At 46.9% G+C, this 24,527-nt stretch overlaps 1 protein-coding gene across 9 annotated transcripts in view; it reads left to right on the top strand.

The window, feature by feature from the left end:
• The window catches only part of LOC106566301 (arginine-glutamic acid dipeptide repeats protein), a 372,697-nt gene extending 348,515 nt beyond the window's left edge, over positions 1–24,182 (top strand). For 5 of the 9 annotated variants that reach the window (XM_082959798.1, XM_045692861.2, XM_082959803.1 and 2 more), the window contains 10 exons: positions 279–371; positions 1,474–1,673; positions 6,002–6,163; positions 6,530–6,643; positions 7,008–8,461; positions 15,167–15,383; positions 16,201–16,924; positions 17,199–17,369; positions 18,017–18,185; positions 19,718–24,182. In XM_082959798.1, coding sequence (XP_082815924.1) covers positions 279–371; positions 1,474–1,673; positions 6,002–6,163; positions 6,530–6,643; positions 7,008–8,461; positions 15,167–15,383; positions 16,201–16,924; positions 17,199–17,369; positions 18,017–18,185; positions 19,718–19,751 — 3,338 coding nt within the window. In that variant the 3' untranslated portion in view covers positions 19,752–24,182. Of the gene's footprint in view, positions 1–278; positions 372–1,473; positions 1,674–6,001; positions 6,164–6,529; positions 6,644–7,007; positions 8,462–15,166; positions 15,384–16,200; positions 16,925–17,198; positions 17,370–18,016; positions 18,186–19,225; positions 19,292–19,717 lie in introns of all 9 variants that reach the window. The other 4 variants (XM_082959802.1, XM_082959801.1, XM_082959800.1 and 1 more) reach the window with 4 other exon arrangements.
• Positions 24,183–24,527: the final 345 nt, after the last annotated feature.

Here is a 24,527-nt window from a genome sequence, read left to right as displayed (position 1 = left end):
TAACCCCTAACTTTTCACAAAGAGTCCCCAGAGTTCTGTAATGTAAGTGGAAGAAGAAATATACTTTATTGTGGAATGGATTTGAAATGAGTATTTTTTTATTTTTTTGCAACTGGTCCAGTTTTGTATTACTGTGTTGGAGGGATCAACCTTTAATAATAAATTGTTACTTGTTACTGTGACAGTATTGTATTTTTAAAGCTGGAGAGTTATTTTTTTCTGACAGTACTTTTACAGGTAACTTGTTTTTTATTTAGAATGTGTGTTCTGTTCTCCAGTAGACCTGAGTTCAGCCAGTGAAGATGACTTGGACAGTGAAGACAGTGAGCAGGAGTTGAAGGGTTACGCCTGTCGACACTGTTTCACCACCAGTAAGTACCATCACCTCTGTGTTATCCACAGACACACACACACCATCACAGAGACCTGGCGTGACAGTCCTCATGGTATGTGATCAGTTTAAATCCCACCTCAAACTGAGACTGGGCTGTATGAGTCCTCTGTCTCCCTGTCTAGCTGTGTGTATGAGTCCTCTGTCTCCCTGTCTAGCTGTGTGTATGAGTCCTCTGTCTCCCTGTATAGCTGTGTGTATGAGTCCTCTGTCTCCCTGTCTAGCTGTGTGTATGATTCCTCTGTCTCCCTGTATAGCTGTGTGTATGAGTCCTCTGTCTCCCTGTCTAGCTGTGTGTATGAGTCCTCTGTCTCCCTGTCTAGCTGTGTGTATGAGTCCTCTGTCTCCCTGTATAGCTGTGTGAATTAGTCCTCTGTCTCCCTGTATAGCTGTGTGTATGAGTCCTGTCTCCCTGTCTAGCTGTGTGTATGAGTCCTCTGTCTCCCTGTCTAGCTGTGTGTATGAGTCCTCTGTCCCCCTGTATAGCTGTGTGTATGAGTCCTCTGTCTCCCTGTATAGCTGTGTGTATGAGTCCTCTGTCTCCCTGTATAGCTGTGTGTATGAGTCCTCTGTCTCCCTGTATAGCTGTGTGTATGAGTCCTCTGTCTCCCTGTATAGCTGTGTGTATGAGTCCTGTCTCCCTGTATAGCTGTGTGTATGAGTCCTGTCTCCCTGTCTAGCTGTGTGTATGAGTCCTCTGTCTCCCTGTCTAGCTGTGTGTATGAGTCCTCTGTCTCCCTGTCTAGCTGTGTGTATGAGTCCTCTGTCTCCCTGTCTAGCTGTGTGTATGAGTCCTCTGTCTCCCTGTCTAGCTGTGTGTATGAGTCCTCCCACTCCCTGTCTAGCTGTGTGTATGAGTCCTCTGTCTCCTTGTCTAGCTGTGTGTATGAGTCCTCTGTCTCCCTGCCTAGCTGTGTGTATGAGTCCTCTGTCTCCCTGTCTAGCTGTGTGTATGAGTCCTCTGTCTCCCTGCCTAGCTGTGTGTATGAGTCCTCTGTCTCCCTGTATAGCTGTGTGTATGAGTCCTCTGTCTCCCTGTGTGTAGTGATGTTTGAGTCCTCTGTCTCTGCTGTCTCTCTCAGCCTCTAAGGACTGGCACCACGGTGGCAGAGAGAACATCTTGTTGTGTACAGACTGTCGTATCCACTTTAAGAAGTACGGTGAGCTGCCTCCCATCGAGAAGCCCGTGGACCCGCCTCCGTTTATGTTCAAACCCGTCAAAGAGGATGAGGATGGACTCAGTGGGAAACATAGCATGAAGACCCGACGCAACAGAGGATCGGTACGACTCCCCCTCTATCGATTTCTCTCTGTCGTTCTTCTGTCTCTCTTCTCTCGCTTTCTCTTTCCCTCTCTCTATCACTTTCTCTCTGTCGTTCTTCTGTCTCTCTCTTCTCTCGCTTTCTCTTTCCCTCTCTCTATCACTTTCTCTCTGTCGTTCTTCTGTCTCTCTCTTCTCTCGCTTTCACTTTCTCTTTCCCTCTCTCTGTCGTTCTTCTGTCTCTCTTCTCTCGCTTTCTCTTTCCCTCTCTCTATCACTTTCTCTCTGTCGTTCTTCTGTCTCTCTCTTCTCTCGCTTTCTCTTTCCCTCTCTCTATCGCTTTCTCTCTGTCGTTCTTCTGTCTCTCTTCTCTCGCTTTCTCTTTCCCTCTCTCTATCACTTTCTCTCTGTCGTTCTTCTGTCTCTCTCTTCTCTCGCTTTCTCTTTCCCTCTCTCTATCACTTTCTCTCTGTCGTTCTTCTGTCTCTCTCTTCTCTTGCTTTCTCTTTCCCTCTCTCTATCACTTTCTCTCTGTCGTTCTTCTGTCTCTCTCTTCTCTCGCTTTCTCTTTCCCTCTCTCTATCACTTTCTCTCTGTCGTTCTTCTGTCTCTCTTCTCTCGCTTTCTCTTTCCCTCTCTCTATCACTTTCTCTCTGTCGTTCTTCTGTCTCTCTCTTCTCTCGCTTTCTCTTTCCCTCTCTCTATCACTTTCTCTCTGTCATTCTTCTCTCTCTCTTCTCTCGCTTTCTCTTTCCCTCTCTCTATCACTTTCTCTGTCATTCTTCTCTCTCTCTTCTCTCGCTTTCACTTTCTCTTTCCCTCTCTCTGTCGTTCTTCTGTCTCTCTTCTCTCGCTTTCTCTTTCCCTCTCTCTATCGCTTTCTCTCTGTCGTTCTTCTGTCTCTCTTCTCTCGCTTTCTCTTTCCCTCTCTCTATCACTTTCTCTCTGTCGTTCTTCTGTCTCTCTCTTCTCTCGCTTTCTCTTTCCCTCTCTCTATCACTTTCTCTCTGTCGTTCTTCTGTCTCTCTTCTCTCGCTTTCTCTTTCCCTCTCTCTATCGCTTTCTCTCTGTCATTCTTCTCTCTCTCTTCTCTCGCTTTCTCTTTCCCTCTCTCTATCGCTTTCTCTCTGTCGTTCTTCTCTCTCTCTTCTCTCGCTTTCACTTTCTCTTTCCCTCTCTATCGCTTTCTCTCTGTCGTTCTTCTGTCTCTCTCTTCTCTCGCTTTCACTTTCCCTCTCTCTATCGCTTTCTCTCTGTCATTCTTCTCTCTCTCTTCTCTCGCTTTCTCTTTCCCTCTCTCTATCACTTTCTCTCTGTCGTTCTTCTGTCTCTCTCTTCTCTCGCTTTCTCTTTCCCTCTCTCTATCGCTTTCTCTCTGTCGTTCTTCTGTCTCTCTCTCGCTTTCTCTTTCCCTCTCTCTATCGCTTTCTCTCTGTCGTTCTTCTGTCTCCTCTCGCTTTCTCTTTCCCTCTCTCTATCGCTTTCTCTCTGTCGTTCTTCTGTCTCCTCTCGCTTTCTCTTTCCCTCTCTCTATCGCTTTCTCTCTGTCGTTCTTCTGTCTCCTCTCGCTTTCTCTTTCCCTCTCTCTATCGCTTTCTCTCTGTCGTTATTTTGTCTCTCTTCTCTCGCTTTCTCTTTCTCTTTCCCTCTCTCTATCGCTTTCTCTCTGTTGTTCTTCTGTCTCTCTCTCTTTCCCTCTCTCTGTGCTCACTCTTTCTCTATAATCACGTTTCCATCCACAGGTTTTATGCGAGTAAAGTCATACTGTATACAAAACAATCACCACAGCTGGAAGTCTCGGTACAATTTTATAAATGCAGACAGATCATTTGTTAGTTCGACCATGACGGGATATTTTTTTGTGTTGGTAAAATAAATTATATGAGAAATGTCTTTATGCGCCAATATTGATATAATAACCATCATATCGAAGTAAACTTGGAGTCACGCGATGACGTGTGGTCTTCTCACTACGACTCGTCTTGAAAGTATACAGTAGAGGTTGGCCGATTCTGATTTTTCAACGCCGATACCGATTATTGGAGGAACAAAAAAATAACAATGACGATTTTTATATGTTTGTAATAATGGACAATTACAACAATACTGAATAAACAATGAACACTTTTATTTTAACTTAATATAATACATAAATAACATCTATTTAGTCTCGTTTAAATAATGCTGAAACGCAGTGTTGGAGAAGAAAGTAAAAGTGCAATATGTGCCATGTAAAAAAGCTAACGTTTAAGTTCCTTGCTCAGAACATGAGAACATATGAAAGCTGCAGGTTCCATTTAACATGAGTCTTCAATATTCCCAGTTAAGAAGTTTTAGGTTGTAGATATTATAGGAATTATGACGCGTTGACTATTTCTCTCTATACCATTTGTATTTCATATACCTTTGACTATTGGATGTTCTTATAGGTACTTTAGTATTGCCAGCCTAATCTCTGGAGTTGATAGGCTTGAAGTGATAAACAGCGCTGTGCTTCAAGCATTGCTAAGAGCTGCTGGCAAACGCAGGAAAGTGCTGTTTGAGTAAATGCTTACGAGCCTGCTGCTGCCTACCACCGCTTAGTCAGACTGCTCTATCAAATATCAAATCATAGACTTAATTATAATATACACAATGAAATACGAGCCTTAGGTCATTAATATGGTCGAATCCGGAAACTATCATTTCGAAAACAAAATGTTTATTCTTTCAGTGAAATACGGAACCGTTCCGTATTTTATCGAACGGGTGGCATCCATAAGTCTAAATATTCCTGTTACATTGCACAACCTTCAATGTTATGTCATAATTATGTACAATTCTGGCAAATGAATTACGGTCTTTGTTAGGAAGAAATGGTCTTCACACAGTTCGCAACGAGCCAGGCGGCCCAAACTGCTGCCTATACCCTGACTCTGCTTGCACAGAATGCAAGAGAAGTGATACAATTTCCCTAGTTAAAATAAATTCATGTTAGCAGGCAATATTAACTAAATATGCAGGTTTAAAAAATATATACTTGTGTATTGATTGAAAGGCATTGATGTTCATGATTAGGTACATTGGTGCAACGACAGTGCTTTTTTCGCAAATGCGCTTGTTAAATCATTACATTTACATTTTTACATTTTAGTCATTTAGCAGACGCTCTTATCCAGGGCGACTTACAGTAGTGAATATATACATTTCATACATTTTTCTCCGTACTGGTCCCCCGTGGGAATCGATCCCACAACCCTGGCATTGCAAACACCATGCTCTACCAACTGAGCCACACGGGACCCAAATCATCACCTGTTTGGCGAAGTAGGCTGTGATTCGATGATAAATTAATAGGCACCGCATTGATTATTTGCAACGCAGGACACGTTAGATAAACTAGTAATATCATCAACCATGTGTAGTTAACTAGTGATTATGTTAAGATTGATTGTTTTTTTATAAGATAAGTTTAATGCTAGCTAGAAACGTACCTTGGCTCCTTGCAGCCACAAGGTCCTTTTGACGCTGCACTTGCGTAACAGGTAGTCAGCCTGCCACTCAGTTTCCTCGTGGATTGCAACGTAATCGGCCATAATCGGCATCCAAAAAGGCCGATTACCGATTTGTTATGAAAACTTGAAATCGGCCCTAATTAATCGGCCATGCCGGTCGACCTCTAGTATACAGTTTATTAGTCTACAGATGAAATACATTCTGATGAACTTCACAGGGGGGGTGAACCTCTAGTATACAGTTTATTAGTCTACAGATGAAATACATTCTGATGAACTTCACAGGGGGTGAACCTCTAGTATACAGTTTATTAGTCTACAGACAAAATACATTCTGATGAACTTCACAGGGGGTGAAAGTGCAGTGAGCTTGATGCTCCTTTCTAATAAATATCGAGGGTCTTGTTCTGGTAACATGATGATCGATGCTTGACTGACCCCCCCCAAAAATATTTTCACTCTTATTATCCATAATAATGTCATTGTGTAGACTAGCCTACCCGCCCTGTATCTGAGAGCTGGACTGCAAGAGGAGGTGGGCCCGCCAGAGCCTGTCATGACTGGAACAACACTCAATGCTGGACCTGTGGGCAGCTGGGGCATGTGGCTAGAGCGCAGGCACCAAGACCAGTGTAGACACATTTTGCTATTTTTAATTCAACAATTTTTGTGACAAAACTATCGGTAGAGTTGAAAATGCGATGAATTTAACTTTAAGATTATTTCTTATTTTATTATTCACATTTAACTTTTAGATTTTTTTTTATTCGGTAAATGAAAAACTGAGGAGGAAAAAGGTACATTGTTCATTTGGTGGAAACAAACCTAGCTTCTCTCTTGTCTCCGTGTGTGTAGATGTCGACGCTCCGTAGTGGCCGTAAGAAGCAGACAGCCAGCCCTGATGGACGAGTGTCTCCAACCAATGAGGACCTCCGGTCTAGTGGCCGTACCTCCCCCTCCGCAGCCTCCACAGACAGCACTGACAGCAAGACAGACCCCATGAAGAAACCCAGCAAGGTAGAGTACACACACACACACACACACAGAAGCTGCGTTTACAGACACACTGACAGAGGCTGTGTTTACAGACACACACACACATGCTGTGTTTACACAGGAGCACTCACAGGACAGGAGCACTCACAGGACAGGAGCACTCACAGGACAGGAGCACTCACAGGACAGGAGCACTCACAGGACAGGAGCACTCACAGGACAGGAGCACTCACAGGACAGGAGCACTCACAGGGCAGGATCATGAGTGTTTAGGTCCTTAGCCATTCCCTCTCATTAGACTCTGTACCAGGTGAATCTGTATGAAAGTCTGATTGGAAATGACAGTAATAGTATGATATTATTGATTGATTGATTGATTGTCTTCAGAAGATCAAGGAGGAGTCTCCTATGAAGTGTGCCAAACGCCAACGAGAGAAAGGAGGAGCCTCGGACACCGAGGACACGGACAACAGGACAATCGCCAAAAAGTCCAAGACCCAGGTGACTTAGCTTCTACGTCTCATACCAGAGAGTTTCTGTTGGGTAGCTAGCTAGATGTGTTGTGGGTTGAGGAATAGTCGCTGTCTGCTCTGGGCTTGCAGTATGGAAATGAGGGGGGGGGGGGGGGGGGGGGGGGGCTGTATCCATAAAGACTTTTAGAGTAGTCCTGATCTAGGATCAGTTTTGCCTTTAAAATCATAATGAAAAAGACCTGGAGGAGAACTGATTCTAGGTCTGTTATTATAGTGCTAATACCAAGCCTTATCCTTCTCTTCGTGTATATTAATTTGCCTCCGTTGTAATGAGATGTGTATACCACAACCATTCACGCCTCCCTTCTGTCTTTCCGTTCTCTGTTCCACAGGAGCTGGGTCGGTCCGACTCACCGTCGGAATGCGAGGGCGAGAGCTCCGACGGGCGTAGCGTCAACGAGGAGTGTAGCAGTGACGCTAAAGACATTGACCAGGACAACCGCAGCTCCTCGCCCTCCATCCCCAGCCCCCGAGACGGGGAGAGTGACTCGGACTCCTCCGCCCAGCAACAGCTGCTCCTACTGCAGAGGAGGGAGAGAGAGAGGGAGGGGCAGTCGCAGCACCCTCTGGTTATCCAGTCCTGTCAGCCAGGGTCCTCCGGTGGTCGCTCCACCACCCCTCCGTTACCTCCCACGTCCTCCTCAGCCCCCTCACTGGTCCCCCAGGTGTCCTCCCCCTCTCCCTCCGCACCACCCACTTTCCTTCCGCTGCCGCCTCCCATGCCCCAACAGGCCGGCCCCCTCTCTCTCAACCAATCAGGGGTGTCCATCCACCCCCAGAGGCGGCCCTCTCCCTCGCCTCATTCTCCGCTGCAGGGGATGTCTCAGGCTCCACCCCAAGGACTGCCAGGCTCCACCCAGTCGCTACCTAGCGCCCTCCACGGCCCACAGCCCCACCCATCATCCATTCCCCACCCACTTCAGGTTGGCCCCTCCCATATGCCCCACCCCCACTCCCTCCCCCCCCAGTCTCAGGTCCCGCCCTCCCCACTGCCTCTCGGCCAATTGCAGCAGCCGCCCCACAGGGTCCACACGCCCCCCAGCCAATCGTTGTCCCAGGGTGGATCGTCCAATCAGCCGCCCCGCGAGCAGCTCCTACCCCATGCCCCCTCCATGTCTATGCCCCACATCAAGCCCCCTCCCACCACCCCCATCCCCCACATGCCCAACCGCGACCCCCAGTCCCACAAACACGGGCCTCCACACCTCTCGGCGCCCCCTTTCCCCCAGATGCCCTCCAACCTGCCCCCTCCGCCCGCCCTCAAGCCCCTCTCCTCCCTGTCCACTCACCACCCTCCCCCTGCCCACCCTCCTCCCCTCCAGCTCATGCCCCAGGGCCCAGGCCAGCAGCTCCAGCCTCCACCAGCCCAGCCCCCTGTCCTCACCCAGTCCCAGAGTCTCCCCCTTTCAGAGAGAGAGAGAGGCAACCAGCACCACCCTCCTCCCCCTCCTCTACCTCTCTCCGGACCATCGCAATCCTCCCACCCCAACACACCCCAACAGGCCCCGTTCCCTCCTCACCCCTTCAACCCTGTCCTGCCCCCCTCCTCCGCTGGCTGCCCTCCCTCGTCCTCGTCTCTACCACCAGGCCTCCAGCCTCCCTCCTCCTTCTCCATGCCCCTCACCGCCTCCGTCGCCTGCACAGGTCCCGCCATTCCGCCTGTACACATCAAGGAGGAACCTCTCGACGAATCAGAGGAGCCCGAGAGCCCTCCCCCCCCTCCGCGGAGCCCCTCCCCCGAGCCTACCATCGTCAACACGCCCAGCCATGCCAGCCAATCAGCACGGTATGCCCTGACACACAAACACACACTGTCAAAACACACACAGTCAGAACCCACACACACTGTCAAAACACACACAGTCAGAACCCACACACACTGTCAAAACACACACAGTCAGAACACACACACACAAACACTGTCAGAACACACATACACACACTGTCAGAACACACACACACTGTCAGAACACACACACACTGTCAGAACACACACACACACTGTCAGAACACACACACACTGTCAGAACACACACACACAGTCAGAACACACACACACTGTCAGAACACACACACAAACTGTCAAAACACACACACACTGTCAGAACACACACACACTGTCAAAACACACACACACTGTCAGAACACACACACACACACTGTCAAAACCCACACACACTGTCAAAACACACACAGTCAGAACCCACACACACTGTCAAAACACACACAGTCAGAACACACACACAAACACTGTCAGAACACACACACACTGTCAGAACACACACACACAGTCAGAACACACACACACTGTCAGAACACACACACACACTGTCAAAACACACACACACTGTCAGAACACACACACACTGTCAAAACACACACACACTGTCAGAACACACACACACACACTGTCAAAACCCACACACACTGTCAAAACACACACAGTCAGAACCCACACACACTGTCAAAACACACACAGTCAGAACACACACACAAACACTGTCAGAACACACATACACACACTGTCAGAACACACACACACTGTCAGAACACACACACACTGTCAGAACACACACACACACTGTCAAAACACACACACACTGTCAGAACACACACACACTGTCAAAACACACACACACTGTCAGAACACACACACACACACTGTCAAAACACACACACTGTCAGAACACTATTTCAATGTGAGTACCTGGTGTGCTTCAGTGGCTCTCAGACCACCAATGAATAGTAATGTTAATACACAGGGAGAGAGAGAGTCTGTTAATACACAGGTAGAGAGAGAGTCTGTTAATACACAGGGAGAGAGAGTCTGTTAATACACAGGGAGAGAGAGAGTCTGTTAATACACAGGGAGAGAGAGAGTCTGTTAATACACAGGGAGAGAGAGAGTCTGTTAATACACAGGGAGAGAGAGAGTCTGTTAATACACAGGGAGAGAGAGAGTCTGTTAATACACAGGTAGAGAGAGTGTTAATACACAGGGAGAGAGAGAGTCTGTTAATACACAGGTAGAGAGAGTGTTAATACACAGGGAGAGAGAGAGTCTGTTAATACACAGGGAGAGAGAGAGTCTGTTAATACACAGGGAGAGAGAGAGTCTGTTAATACACAGGTAGAGAGAGTGTTAATACACAGGGAGAGAGAGAGAGTCTGTTAATACACAGGTAGAGAGAGTGTTAATACACAGGGAGAGAGAGAGTCTGTTAATACACAGGTAGAGAGAGTGTTAATACACAGGGAGAGAGAGAGTCTGTTAATACACAGGGAGAGAGAGAGTCTGTTAATACACAGAGAGAGAGAGAGTCTGTTAATACACAGGGAGAGAGAGAGTCTGTTAATACACAGGGAGAGAGAGTCTGTTAATACACAGGGAGAGAGAGAGTCTGTTAATACACAGGGAGAGAGAGTCTGTTAATACACAGGGAGAGAGAGAGTCTGTTAATACACAGGGAGAGAGAGAGTCTGTTAATACACAGGGAGAGAGAGAGTCTGTTAATACACAGGGAGAGAGAGAGTCTGTTAATACACAGGGAGAGAGAGAGTCTGTTAATACACAGGGAGAGAGAGAGTCTGTTAATACACAGGGAGAGAGAGAGTCTGTTAATACACAGGGAGAGAGAGAGTCTGTTAATACACAGGGAGAGAGGGAGTCTGTTAATACACAGGGAGAGAGGGAGTCTGTTAATACACAGGGAGAGAGAGAGTCTGTTAATACACAGGGAGAGAGAGTGTGTTAATACACAGGGAGAGAGAGAGTCTGTTAATACACAGGGAGAGAGAGAGTCTGTTAATACACAGGGAGAGAGAGAGTCTGTTAATACACAGGGAGAGAGAGAGTCTGTTAATACACAGGGAGAGAGAGTCTGTTAATACACAGGGAGAGAGAGTCTGTTAATACACAGGGAGAGAGAGAGTCTGTTAATACACAGGTAGAGAGAGTGTTAATACACAGGGAGAGAGAGAGTCTGTTAATACACAGGTAGAGAGAGTGTTAATACACAGGGAGAGAGAGAGTCTGTTAATACACAGGGAGAGAGAGAGTCTGTTAATACACAGGGAGAGAGAGAGAGTCTGTTAATACACAGGTAGAGAGTCTGTTAATACACAGGGAGAGAGAGAGTCTGTTAATACACAGGTAGAGAGAGAGTCTGTTAATACACAGGGAGAGAGAGAGTCTGTTAATACACAGGGAGAGAGAGAGTCTGTTAATACACAGGGAGAGAGAGTCTGTTAATACACAGGGAGAGAGAGTCTGTTAATACACAGGGAGAGAGAGAGTCTGTTAATACACAGGTAGAGAGAGTGTTAATACACAGGGAGAGAGAGAGTCTGTTAATTCACAGGTAGAGAGAGTGTTAATACACAGGGAGAGAGAGAGTCTGTTAATACACAGGGAGAGAGAGAGTCTGTTAATACACAGGGAGAGAGAGAGAGTCTGTTAATACACAGATAGAGAGAGAGTCTGTTAATACACAGGGAGAGAGAGAGTCTGTTAATACACAGGTAGAGAGAGTGTTAATACACAGGTAGAGAGAGAGTCTGTTAATACACAGGGAGAGAGAGAGTCTGTTAATACACAGGGAGAGAGAGAGTGTTAATACACAGGGAGAGAGAGAGTCTGTTAATACACCGGGAGAGAGAGAGTCTGTTAATACACAGGGAGAGAGAGAGTCTGTTAATACACAGGGAGAGAGAGAGTCTGTTAATACACAGGGAGAGAGAGAGTGTTAATACACAGGGAGAGAGAGAGTCTGTTAATACACAGGGAGAGAGAGACTGTTAATACACAGGTAGAGAGAGTGTTAATACAGATGTTGTGATAATCTCCATAGAACAGTGATAATGAGTGGAAAGACTAGAGGTTGTTTCCTGTTCAATAAACAGCTAACATGTCAAAGGCGATTTGTTTCTCATCAAATATGAAACTATACTGAACAAAAATAAACGCAACATGCAACAAGTTCAAAGATTTTACTGAGTTACAGTTCATATAAGAAATCAGTCAATTGTAATAAATTCATTAGGCCCTATTCTATGGATTTCACATGACTGGGCAGGGGCACAGTCATAGGCGGGCCTGGGAGGGCATAGGCCCACCCACTGGGGAGCCAGGCCCAGCCAATCAGAATTAGTTTTTGTGCTGGCAAGTCAAGTTCTTCCACACCGATCTCGACAAACCATTTCTGTATGGACCTCTCTTTGTGCACGGGGGCATTATTATGCTGAAACAGGAAAGGGCCTTCCCCAAACTGTTGCCACAAAGTTGGAAGCACAGAATCGTCTTCAATGTCATTGTATGCTGTATCGTCAAGATTTCCCTTCACTGGAACTAAGGGGCCCGAACCATGAAAAACAGCCCCAGACCATTATTCCTCCTCCACCAAACTTTACAGTTGGCACTATGCATTTGGGCAGACAGCGTTCTCCTGGCATTCGCCAAACCCAGACTTAGATTCGTCCTTTGGGCTGCCAGATGGTGAAGCGTGATTCTTCACTTCAGAGACGGTGTTTCCGCTGCTCTAGAGTCCAATGGCGGCGAGCTTTACACCACTCCAGACAACGCTTGACATTGTGCATTATGCTTCTTAGGCTTGTGTGCGGCTGCTCGGCCATGGAAATCTATTTCATGAAGCTCCCGACGAACAGTTCTCGTGCTGACGTTGCTTTCAGAGACAGTTTGGAACTCAGTGGTGAGTGTTGCAACCGAGGACAGATGATTTTTACCCACTACACACTTCAACACTCGGCGTTCCCGTTCTGTGATCTTGTGTGGCCTACCACTTTGCGGCTGAGCCGTTGTTGCTCCTAGACTTTTCCAATTAACAATAACAGAACTTACAGTTGACCGAGGGCAGCTCTAGCAGGGCAGAAATTTGACAAACCGACTTGTTGTAAATGTGGCATCCTGTGACGGTGCCACATTGAAAGTGACTGAGCTCTTCAGTACGGGCCATTCTACTGCCGTTTTTTGTCTGTGGAGATTGCATGGCTGTGTGCTCGATTTTATACACCTGTCACCAACAGATGTGGCTGAAATAGACAAATCCACTAATTTGAAGGGCTGTCTACATATCTTTGTGTATATATAGTGTACTCCTCAGCACCCAACCCCCGTTCCCACAGGTGAAGAAGCTGGATTTGCAGGTCTGTAGTTGTGAGGCCTATTGGATGTACTGCCAAAATCTCCTAACAACCGTTGGAGGCGGCTTATGGTAGAGAAAATAACATTAAATTCTCTGGAAACAGCTCTGTTGGACATTCCTGCAGTCAGCATGCCAATTGTACGCTCCCTCAAAACTTGAGACTTCTGTGGCATTGTGTTGTGGGGTAAAACTGCACATTCTGGAGTGGCCTTTTATTGTCCCCAGCACAAAGTGCACCTGTGTAATGATCATGCTGTTTAATCAGCTTCTTGATATGCCACATCTGTCAGGTGGATGGATTATCTTGGCAAAGGAGAAATGCTCAGTAACAGAGAAACGTAATTAGAGAGAAATAAGCTTTTTGTGCGTTTTTGAACAAGCATGGGAACCAGTTTTTAAACCCTTTACAATGAAGATCTGTGAAGTTATTTGGATTTTTACAAATTATCTTTGAAACACAGGGTCCTGAAAAAAGGACGTTTCTTTATTTGCTGAGTTTATTTTGTTCCAATAACATCCAATGTGATCTAAAGATGCATATGATTCTAAGAATGATTCTCTTCATGGCTTGCTATTAGATTTATTTATCATATTTTCTATGCTAATGTTGTTGTTTTTTTCAATCATGATTTACCAATTTGAAGAAAAGTTTTTCAAGAAGAATAGTAATGATTCATGAATACAAGTCATATGAGAACTGTGATGTTAGCAAGCTGTGCAGGGGTGTCAAACTCATCTTGCCAAGGGCCACATTTGGTCTTCACTGAGGTCCGGACGGCGGCCCACGTGCCGGATGTTTGACACCCCTGATTTTGTGTTTATTTCCATGAAGTATTGTTGGCTAAACTGTGTACATCCTTACTATACACTGCATTTGGAAAGTATTCATACCCCTTGACTTTATCCACGTGTTATGTTACAGCCTTATTCTAAAATTTATAAAATAATATTTTCCGCTCATCAATCTACACACAATAATGACAAAGTAAAAACAGGGTATTTAGAATTTTGGGGGGAAATGTATTAAAAATAAAATAGACATTTTGCTACGGTTAATCATTTTCTACAACTTGATTGGAGTCCACCTGTGGTAAATTCAATTGATTGGACATGATTTGGAAAGGCACACACCCGTCTATATAAGGTCCCACAGTTGACAGTGCATGTCAGAGCAAAAAGCAAGCCATGAGGTCGAAGGAATTGTCCGTAGAGCTCCGAGACAGGATTGTGTCGAGGCACAGATCTGGGGAAGGGTAACAAAACATTTCTGCAGCATTGAGGGCCCCAAGAACACAGAGGCCTACATCATTCATCAATGGAAGAAGTTTGGAAACACCAAGACTCATCCAAGAGCTGGTTGCCTGGCCAAACTGAGCAATCGGGGGAGAAGGGCCTTGGTCAGGGAGGTGACCAAGAACCGGATGGTCACTCTGACAGAGCTCCAGAGTTCATCTGTGGAGATGGGATAACCTTCCACAAGGACAACCATCTCTGCAGCACTCCACCAATCAGGCCTTTATGGTAGAGTGGCCAGACGGAAGCCACTCCTCAGTAAAAGGCACATGACAGCCCGCTTGGAGTTTGCCAAAAGGCACCTAAAGGACTCTCAAACCATGAGATGTTTTTTAGTTGCAGGAACTGGGAGACTAGTCAGGATCAAGGGAAAGATGAACAGATCAAAGTACAGAGAGGTCCTTGATGAAAACCTGCTTCACAGCGTTCAGGACCTCAGACTGGGGTGGGTTCACCTTCCAACAGGACAACGACCCTAAGCACATAGCCAAGACAACGTCCTTGAGTGGCCCAGCCAGAGCCCGGACTTGAACCCGATCGAACATCTCTGGAGAGACCTGAAAATAGCAGTGCAGCGACACTCCCCATCCAACCTGACAGAGCTTGAGAGGATCTGCAGAGAAGAATGGGAGAAACTCCCCAAATACAAGTGTGCCAAGCTTGTAGCATCATACCCGAGAAGACTCGAGGCTGTAATCACTGCCAAAGGTGCTTCAACAAGTGCTGAGTAAAGGGTCTGAATACTTAACGAATGTGACATTTCCGTTGTATTAATTTTAATACATTTGCAGAATTTCTTAACCTGTTTTCGCTTTGTCGTTATGGGGTATTGTGTGTAGAATAAGAAAACAATTACAGCAATGTTAGAGCTAAGGCTGTAATGAAACAAAATGGCTGTAACGTAACAAAATGTGGGAAAAGTCAGTCTGAATACTTTCCGAATGCATTGTGTATATCCATGAAGTATTGTCAGCCAAACTGTACATCCTTACTATATATTAATGTGTATTTCCATGTTTTCCATTGTTTGTCAATAGATTCTACAAGCACCTGGACCGTGGGTACAACACGTGTGCTAGAACAGACTTCTACTTTACTCCTCTGGCTGCTTCTAAACTGGCCAAGAAGAGAGAAGAAGCACTGGAGCGGGTCAAGAGAGAGGCCGAGCAGAAAGCCCGGGAGGAGAAGGAGAAGGAGAGGGAGAAGGAACGAGAGAGGGAACGGGAAAGAGAGAAGGAACAGGAGAGAGCTGCGGTGAGTGTTTGGTGTAGTTTGTCTCCATCTCAGCACCATCCCAACATCAACATATGTGAAAATGGAGAGTTTATGTTTTGTAGTAAAAAAAGATAGAAACGCCCCATTTTCACAACTGTTCACAACTGTTGTTGTTGCTGTGGTGCTGGAGTTGAAATTTCCCTTTAACTTTACGTTCTGTTCTAAAACATCCTTTATGAGTATTTGTGTCTAACTGCTCACTTACAACCTATTATAACCTCCTTATAACATTTATAACCTTTTATTACCATCTTATAACCTGTTACAACCACCTTAAACCTATTATAACCTTATAACGTTGAACCTTTTACAACCTATTATAACCACCTTATAACCTGTTACAACCTCCTTATAACGTTTAACCTTTTATTACCACATTATAAGCTCCTTATAACCTGTTACAACCACCTTAAACCTTTTATAACCTTTTATTACCACCTTATAACCTGTTACAACCTCCTTATAACGTTTAACCTTTTATTACCACATTATAAGCTCCTTATAACCTGTTACAACCGCCTTAAACCTATTATAACCTCCTTATAATGTTTAACTTTTTACAACCTATTATAAGCTCCTTATAACATGTTACACCATTCTTAAAGGTTATAATGTGATTATAAAAGGTAAACGTTATGAGGTTATAATAGGTTGTATGGAGTTATAACCTGTTACAACCTGATAATGTTTATAACCTGTTACAACCACCTTACATCCTATACCTTTCTTACAACTTGTTATAACCTCCCAGTGTGTGTAACCTCTGCACATATCTCTCTCTCTCTCTCTGTTCCAGAAAGCCTCCAGTTCGTGTCATGATGGCCGTATGGGTGACCCCCAAATGGGTGGCTCCGCCCACATGCGTCCTCCCTTTGACGGCCCCCCTACCTCCATCGCCGCTGTGCCCCCCTACATCGGGCCTGACACGCCTGCCCTTCGCACCCTCAGCGAGTACGCCCGCCCCCACGTCATGTCCCCGACCAATAGGAACCACCCCTTCTTCGTCTCCCTCAACCCCAACGACCCCCTGATGGCCTATCACATGCCTGGCCTCTACAACGCCGACCCGGGCATGCGGGAGCGCGAGCTGCGAGAGCGGGAGATGAGGGAGAGAGAGATGAGGGAGAGGGAGCTGAGAGAGAGGATGAAGCCTGGGTTCGAACACAAACCCCCAGAGCTAGAAGGCATGCACCCTTCGGCTAACCCCATGGAGCACTTTGCCCGACACGGGGCCATCTCCTTACCATCCATGGCGGGACCGCACCCCTTCGCCTCCTTCCACCCAGGTCTCAACCCCCTGGAGAGAGAGCGTTTGGCGTTGGCCGCGGGACCTCAGCTCAGACCAGACATGAGCTACCCGGAGCGGCTGGCGGCGGAGAGGCTGCACGCCGAGAGGATGGCGGCGGTGGCCAACGACCCAATCGCCAGGCTTCAGATGTTCAACATCACACCTCATCATCACCAGCACTCCCACATCCACTCACACCTACACCTTCACCAGCAGGACTCCCTGCACCAAGGTCACACTATTCCCATAAAACAATATTCTAAATACTGCAATAGTCTTGAAAGTAACTTGTTAACTGTAGCTAGTCGATTACTATATTAGCAGCCTTGATGGTACAATTCTTCTAATCCCATCTAACTGCTGTAGCATGCAGTGATCAATAACAATCTGTTCTTAACTGATTTACCTGTTTATGACGACGTTAGAGTAATTGATCATTCTGATGTATTGTGATGAGCTGTGTGTATAAGTGTACACTGACCAGGTGGTGTTCTGACTGTGTGCAGGCGGTGGTGAATGTCTTGTGTGCCCTCCAGGTTCGGGGGGGCACCCCCTCGTAGACCCCCTGGCAGGAGGCCCCCACCTTGCCCGCTTCCCCTACCCGCACGGCGCAATCCCCAATTCCCTCCTGGGACAGAATCCACACGAACATGAGATGCTGCGACACCCCGTCTTCGGTAAGAACCTCAACCAACAACATGTCGAGTCGAGCTGTACTGGGGCGAGCTGTACTGAGCCGAGCCGAGCTCTACTGAACCGAGCTGTACTGAGCCGAGCTGCACTGGGGCGAGCTGTACTGAGCCGAGTCGAGCTGTACTGAGCCGAGTCGAGCTGTACTGAGCCGAGTCGAGCCGTACTGAGCCGAGTCGAGCCGTACTGAGCCGAGTCGAGCCGTACTGAGCCGAGTCGAGCCGTACTGAGCCGAGTCGAGCCGCACTGAGCCGAGTCGCACTGAGTCGAGCCGCACTGAGTCGAGCCGCACTGAGTCGAGCCGCACTGAGTCGAGCCGCACTGAGTCGAGCCGCACTGAGTCGAGCCGCACTGAGTCGAGCCGCACTGAGTCGAGCCGCACTGAGCCGAGCCGCACTGAGCCGAGCCGCACTGAGCCCGAGCCGTACCGAGCCGAGCCGTACTGAGCCGGCTTGGTCACACAAATCATAGTTGCTGGAACAGGACAATGTCAAAAGAAAATATCCGAGCCAGAGCAGTTTGGTTTTGGGTCAACGCGATAGTGTGACGAGGGATTTATCTACCACGGTGGGATCTCTATTCGTACGTAGTCAAGCCCGTGGCCTGGTCCTGATCCTGTTGCGTTCCTCTCCAGGTACTCCGTACCCCCGGGACCTTCCTCCCCAGATGTCCGCAGCCCACCAGCTCCAGGCCATGCATGCACAGTCTGCAGAGCTGCAGCGGCTAGCTATGGAACAGCAGTGGCTGCATGGACATCACCACATGCACGGTGGTCCACTTCCTGGACAAGAGGACTATTACAGGTCAGAGACACACGGAGAGACGCCTACTGAAATACACACCTACTGACACGCCTACTGAAATACACGCCTACTGAAATACACGCCTACTGAAATACACGCCTACTGAAATACACACCTACTGACACGCCTACTGAAATACACGCCTACTGACACGCCTACTGAAATACACGCCTACTGAAATACACGCCTACTGAAATACTGAAATACACGCCTACTGAAATACACACCTACTGACACGCCTACTGAAATACACGCCTACTGACACGCCTACTGAAATACACGCCTACTGAAATACACACCTACTGACACGCCTACTGAAATACACACCTACTGACACGCCTACTGAAATACACGCCTACTGACACGCCTACTGAAATACACGCCTACTGACACGCCTACTGAAATACACGCCTACTGAAATACACGCCTACTGAAATACACGCCTACTGAAATACACGCCTACTGACACGCCTACTGAAATACACGCCTACTGAAATACACACCTACTGACACGCCTACTGAAATACACGCCTACTGAAATACACGCCTACTGAAATACACGCCTACTGAAATACACGCCTACTGAAATACACGCCTACTGAAATTCTACTGAAATACACGCCTACTGAACGACACGCCTACCGAACGACACGCCTACCGAAATACACGCCTACCGAAATACACGCCTACTGAACGACACGCCTACTGAACGACACGCCTACTGAAATACACGCCTACCGAAATACACGCCTACTGAACGACACGCCTACTGAAATACACACCTACCGAAATACACACGTACTGAACGACACAGACACATTTGAAAACACTTAACCATACACACACACATTCATTACAAACACACTGACAGAGGTGGCCTCGACCGACCTAGACAGCATCGGTCCTTAGATGGGATTAAAAAATAACAATAATTTCATTAAATTACAAAACAAATATTAAACATAACAAAATGGTTCATCTGTTTTTATAAATTCTTGTTGCTAATTTAAAAAGATTTTCATTTGTGTGATTTCTGTAAGATCATGCAGACGTTTCAAGTGATCTCGAGTTCCAGAAATGGACTCCTTTTACAGAAAAACCTGATGGCAAGTGATGTTTTACCTTAAGAACTAACTCCGCACTTTGCACTTTCAGAGAATGTGACCCCATAAGGTCTCTCTATATATATATATATATATATATAGACTGAATGTAGTCACTGTTTTATATGGGTTGTGGAGCAAGTCTCTACTAACATTTTAAAGATTGCATTGGGCAAATTATAGACATGTTTCTTAGTAATTATACTGCAGTGATGAAATGTTTAAGTGCACTCTTGTAGCCGCTTTGTTCCAGGTTCTCCAGCTTTGTGATCGACTTGTAATACAATAGCGCCTGTGAGAATATCAGTGTGCATATAAACCTTGGCAGGGGCATTTTTTTTCGTTTTATTTCTAAACTTAAGACAAGTTAAAAAAAGAGTGGCGACGTTAACGTGTTTTTTTGTTGTTGTTGTGTGTTCTGTGTTTTAGCCGCCTGAAGAAGGAAAGCGACAAGCAACTGTAACTGACCAATGGGGATGCAGAGACACGCAGGAAGTTGCCTAGGACACAAGAAGTACACATGCAAGAACAGGAAGTAGTTACAGAACAGTCAGTCAATCAAAGGAACCCAGCCTCCGCTTCTCCAAAACACAATTCTCCTTACAAAAACAACAGAAGCTGAAGAAAGAGGATCGTTCTATCGTCTGTTTTCTTTCCCTGTCCGTTGGGGGGGGGGTTATTTTTCCCCAAAAAACATTGAGAAAGACTTTGTTTGGTGTAACTATAGCCTTTAAGTAGTGACAACGACCTCGAGACTGCATGAAAACTACTGTAAAGCTTCCACAACGTGTTTTGTAGGTGGTAGAAATGCAAGACACTTTGTCACTGTGCTAGTCGACGGAAAAAGACGAAGACAAGGAAGCAACGTTCCAGACATTATAGCCACGGAAAGATTCAGAACAAAGTGCTATCTTATTTTAATACATTGTTGGAGGTTTTCATCATTTTTACGAAAAGCTGCAGCATGGTGTTTTTGAGTCTGTAAATAGTATATCTATATATATATACATACATATATATATATATACATATCATTATTATTATTGTTACTAGGTGTGGACTCGGAACCAAGTCATTTATAAACCTCCAATATGTTACTGTGTTCTGAAGCATTATTCCATGTTTTAACAGGAGGGGGCGGGGGGCAGACGATGGTCCCAGTCCTGATAAACCTTAGAGAGAGTGGTATAGTCCCAGTCCTAATTAACCTTAGAGAGAGCGGTATAGTCCCAGTCCTGATAAACCTTAGAGAGAGCGGTATAGTCCCAGTCCTGATAAACCTTAGAGAGAGCGGTATAGTCCCAGTCCTGATTAACCTTAGAGAGAGCGGTATAGTCCCAGTCCTGATAAACCTTAGAGAGAGCGGTATAGTCCCAGTCCTAATTAACCTTAGAGAGAGCGGTATAGTCCCAGTCCTGATAAACCTTAGAGAGAGCGGTATAGTCCCAGTCCTGATAAACCTTAGAGAGAGCGGTATAGTCCCAGTCCTGATAAACCTTAGAGAGAGCGGTATAGTCCCAGTCCTGATTAACCTTAGAGAGAGCGGTATAGTCCCAGTCCTGATAAACCTTAGAGAGAGCGGTATAGTCCCAGTCCTGATTAACCTTAGAGAGAGCGGTATAGTCCCAGTCCTGATAAACCTTAGAGAGAGCGGTATAGTCCCAGTCCTGATAAACCTTAGAGAGAGCGGTATAGTCCCAGTCCTGATTAACCTTAGAGAGAGTGGTATAGTCCCAGTCCTGATTAACCTTAGAGAGAGCGGTATAGTCCCAGTCCTGATAAACCTTAGAGAGAGCGGTATAGTCCCAGTCCTGATTAACCTTAGAGAGAGCGGTATAGTCCCAGTCCTGATAAACCTTAGAGAGAGCGGTATAGTCCCAGTCCTGATAAACCTTAGAGAGAGCGGTATAGTCCCAGACACCTATCATCATACACCCCTTAACAAGCACCTTATTGGCTAACAGAATGCCTGAACTCATTGTGTTGTTGAGGTAATGATTTGACACACTTGAAGAGGAGTCACTGAGTCATCTATGGATCAGCATACTCTCCTGTCCTGCCCTGCCCTCTCCTGTCCTGTCCTGCCCTCTCCTGTCCTGCCCTGTCCTCTCCTGTCCTGTCCAGCCCTGTCCTGCCCTGCCCTGGCCTGCCCTCTCCTGTCCTGTCCAGCGCTCTCCTGTCCTCTCCTTTCCTGCCCTGTCCTGCCCTGCCCTCTCCTGTCCTGTCCTGCCCTCTCCTCTCCTGCCCTCTCCTCTCCTCTCCTGTCCTGTCCTGCCCTGTAGTTTACAAGCCCCTGACGCAGACACCATCTAAAGCACTCAAAAGAAGACTGGATTGAATCCTTCAGAGCTTTTAATTGGTTTTGACACTCGAATTCAGTATTGACTCAATAAAATGAAGATTTTTTTTGTTGTTGAAGATTAGGCAGATATTTAACCGGGTTTTACGTTTTCTTTTAAAATGTTTTAAATTATCTTTGACAAAAAGTGTATCTTTGTGTATCTAAACTACGCGAGGCCCCAACATGCCTTTTTAAATGTGTTCTGACTGTGGGTGAGTGGAGTTGTACAAAAGTTGCTAGAGGTAACCGAAGGTAGTGGTTATGTATTTTCCTCCCTCTACCTGGTCAAGTAGTCATGGCGTCCTCCCTCTACCTGGTCAAGTAGTCCTGGCGTCCTCCCTCTACCTGGTCAAGTAGTCCTGGCGTCCTCCCTCTACCTGGTCAAGTAGTCCTGGCGTCCTCCCTCTACCTGGTCAAGTAGTCCTGGCGTCCTCCCTCTACCTGGTCAAGTAGTCATGGCGTCCTCCCTCTACCTGGTCAAGTAGTCCTGGCGTCCTCCCTCTACCTGGTCAAGTAGTCCTGGCGTCCTCCCTCTACCTGGTCAAGTAGTCATGGTGTCCTCCCTCTACCTGGTCAAGTAGTCATGGCGTCCTCCCTCTACCTGGTCAAGTAGTCATGGCGTCCTCCCTCTACCTGGTCAAGTAGTCCTGGCGTCCTCCCTCTACCTGGTCAAGTAGTCCTGGCGTCCTCCCTCTACCTGGTCAAGTAGTCCTGGCGTCCTCCCTCTACCTGGTCAAGTAGTCCTGGCGTCCTCCCTCTACCTGGTCAAGTAGTCCTGGCGTCCTCCCTCTACCTGGTCAAGTAGTCATGGCGTCCTCCCTCTACCTGGTCAAGTAGTCCTGGCGTCCTCCCTCTACCTGGTCAAGTAGTCATGGCGTCCTCCCTCTACCTGGTCAAGTAGTCCTGGCGTCCTCCCTCTACCTGGTCAAGTAGTCCTGGCGTCCTCCCTCTACCTGGTCAAGTAGTCATGGTGTCCTCCCTCTACCTGGTCAAGTAGTCATGGCGTCCTCCCTCTACCTGGTCAAGTAGTCATGGCGTCCTCCCTCTACCTGGTCAAGTAGTCCTGGCGTCCTCCCTCTACCTGGTCAAGTAGTCCTGGCGTCCTCCCTCTACCTGGTCAAGTAGTCCTGGCGTCCTCCCTCTACCTGGTCAAGTAGTCCTGGCGTCCTCCCTCTACCTGGTCAAGTAGTCCTGGCGTCCTCCCTCTACCTGGTCAAGTAGTCATGGCGTCCTCCCTCTACCTGGTCAAGTAGTCATGGCGTCCTCCCTCTACCTGGTCAAGTGATCCTGACTGCTACAGTTGGAAACCTCCTACTAGATCGTCCTCCAGAGCAGTGTGCTGTGCTGCCATATTCACTGTGACACTAAGGGGCCTAGTTACATGGGAGATGGGTCCAGTGCTGGGACCAGACACTAAGGGGCCTAGTCCTAGTGGGAGATGGGTCCAGACACTAAGGGGCCTAGTTACATGGGAGATGGGTCCAGTGCTGGGACCAGACACTAAGGGGCCTAGTCCTAGTGGGAGATGGGTCCAGATACTAAGGGGCCTAGTTACATGGGAGGTGGGTCCAGTGCTGGGACCAGACACTAAGGGGCCTAGTTACATGGGAGGTGGGTCCAGACACTAGACAGTAAAGGTGTAATATCCTGTCAACCCCCACCTGTCCTGTGTTTGAGTTCCTTCTACTCCTCTCTGGTCCATCCATGACCTCTGTTTGTTTGTCTGTCCGTTTGTCTTCCATGCACCCTCACTCTCTTCCTCTCCCCTTCATCCTCCTCCAGCCTTTTAGTCCATCCCTCTCTTCCTGTCCCCTTCCTCCTCCATCCCTCTCTTCCTCTCCCCTTCCTCCTCCATCGCTCTCTTCCTCTCCCCTTCCTCCTCCATCCCTCTCTTCCTCTCCCCTTCCTCCTCCATCCCTCTCTTTCTGTCCCCTTCCTCCTCCATCCCTCTCTTTCTGTCCCCTTCCTCCTCCATCCCCCTCTTCCTCTCCCCTTCCTCCTCCATCCCTCTCTTTCTGTCCCCTTCCTCCTCCATCCCTCTCTTTCTGTCCCCTTCCTCCTCCATCCCCCTCTTCCTCTCCCCTTCCTCCTCCATCCCTCTCTTCCTCCCCCTTCCTCCTCCATCCCCCTCTTCCTCTCCCCGTCCTCCTCCATCCCTCTCTTCCTCTCCCCTTCCTCCTCCATCCCTCTCTTCCTCTCCCCGTCCTCCTCCATCCCTCTCTTCCTCTCCCCTTCCTCCTCCATCCCTCTCTTCCTCTCCTCCAAACCCTTGGATGTTTAGTGTTGTCAATGGTTTAGCTTCTCTTTCAAAGCGGAAATAGCAGAATGTCTATACATTCTGACCGGCTAAGATTTATATATAAAACTGGTATCTTGAAGCTTATTGTATATATTAGTAGTCACCATGGGGATGACGACACAACAATGTAAACAAAAAGTAGAAATAATACGAAAAATTGTGATTCCTGTGTTCTCTCTCTCCATTTGAGTATTTTGTATTTTTTTTTTTCAAAAATTTGTGGAATTAAAATAAACGACTAAGTTACACCACAATACTTTTGTTATTGGTTTTAATTTAGACGTTTCCTGTTGATAATGTAGTCTGGAAAATGTTTTCTTCGTCATTATTGGATACACATTCAATCTGGCGGCAGGCACGCTTCAACAACAGCAGCTGTCATTTAGAGAAGCGATTATTTCTCTAGAGCCGACTGAATGTTACTCTGGAGATCATGTGAATCCAGACTGAATGTTAATCTGGAGATAATGTGAATCCAGACTGAATGTTAATCTGGAGATAATGTGAATCCAGACTGAATGTTACTCTGGAGATAATGTGAATCCAGACTGAATGTTAATCTGGAGATAATGTGAATCCAGACTGAATGTTAATCTGGA

The sequence above is a fragment of the Salmo salar genome, chromosome 13 (genome assembly GCF_965601325.2).
Source record: "Salmo salar chromosome 13, fSalSal1, whole genome shotgun sequence".
Classification (NCBI taxonomy): domain Eukaryota; kingdom Metazoa; phylum Chordata; class Actinopteri; order Salmoniformes; family Salmonidae; genus Salmo; species Salmo salar.
This window is presented reverse-complemented; position numbering and strand designations above follow the sequence as displayed.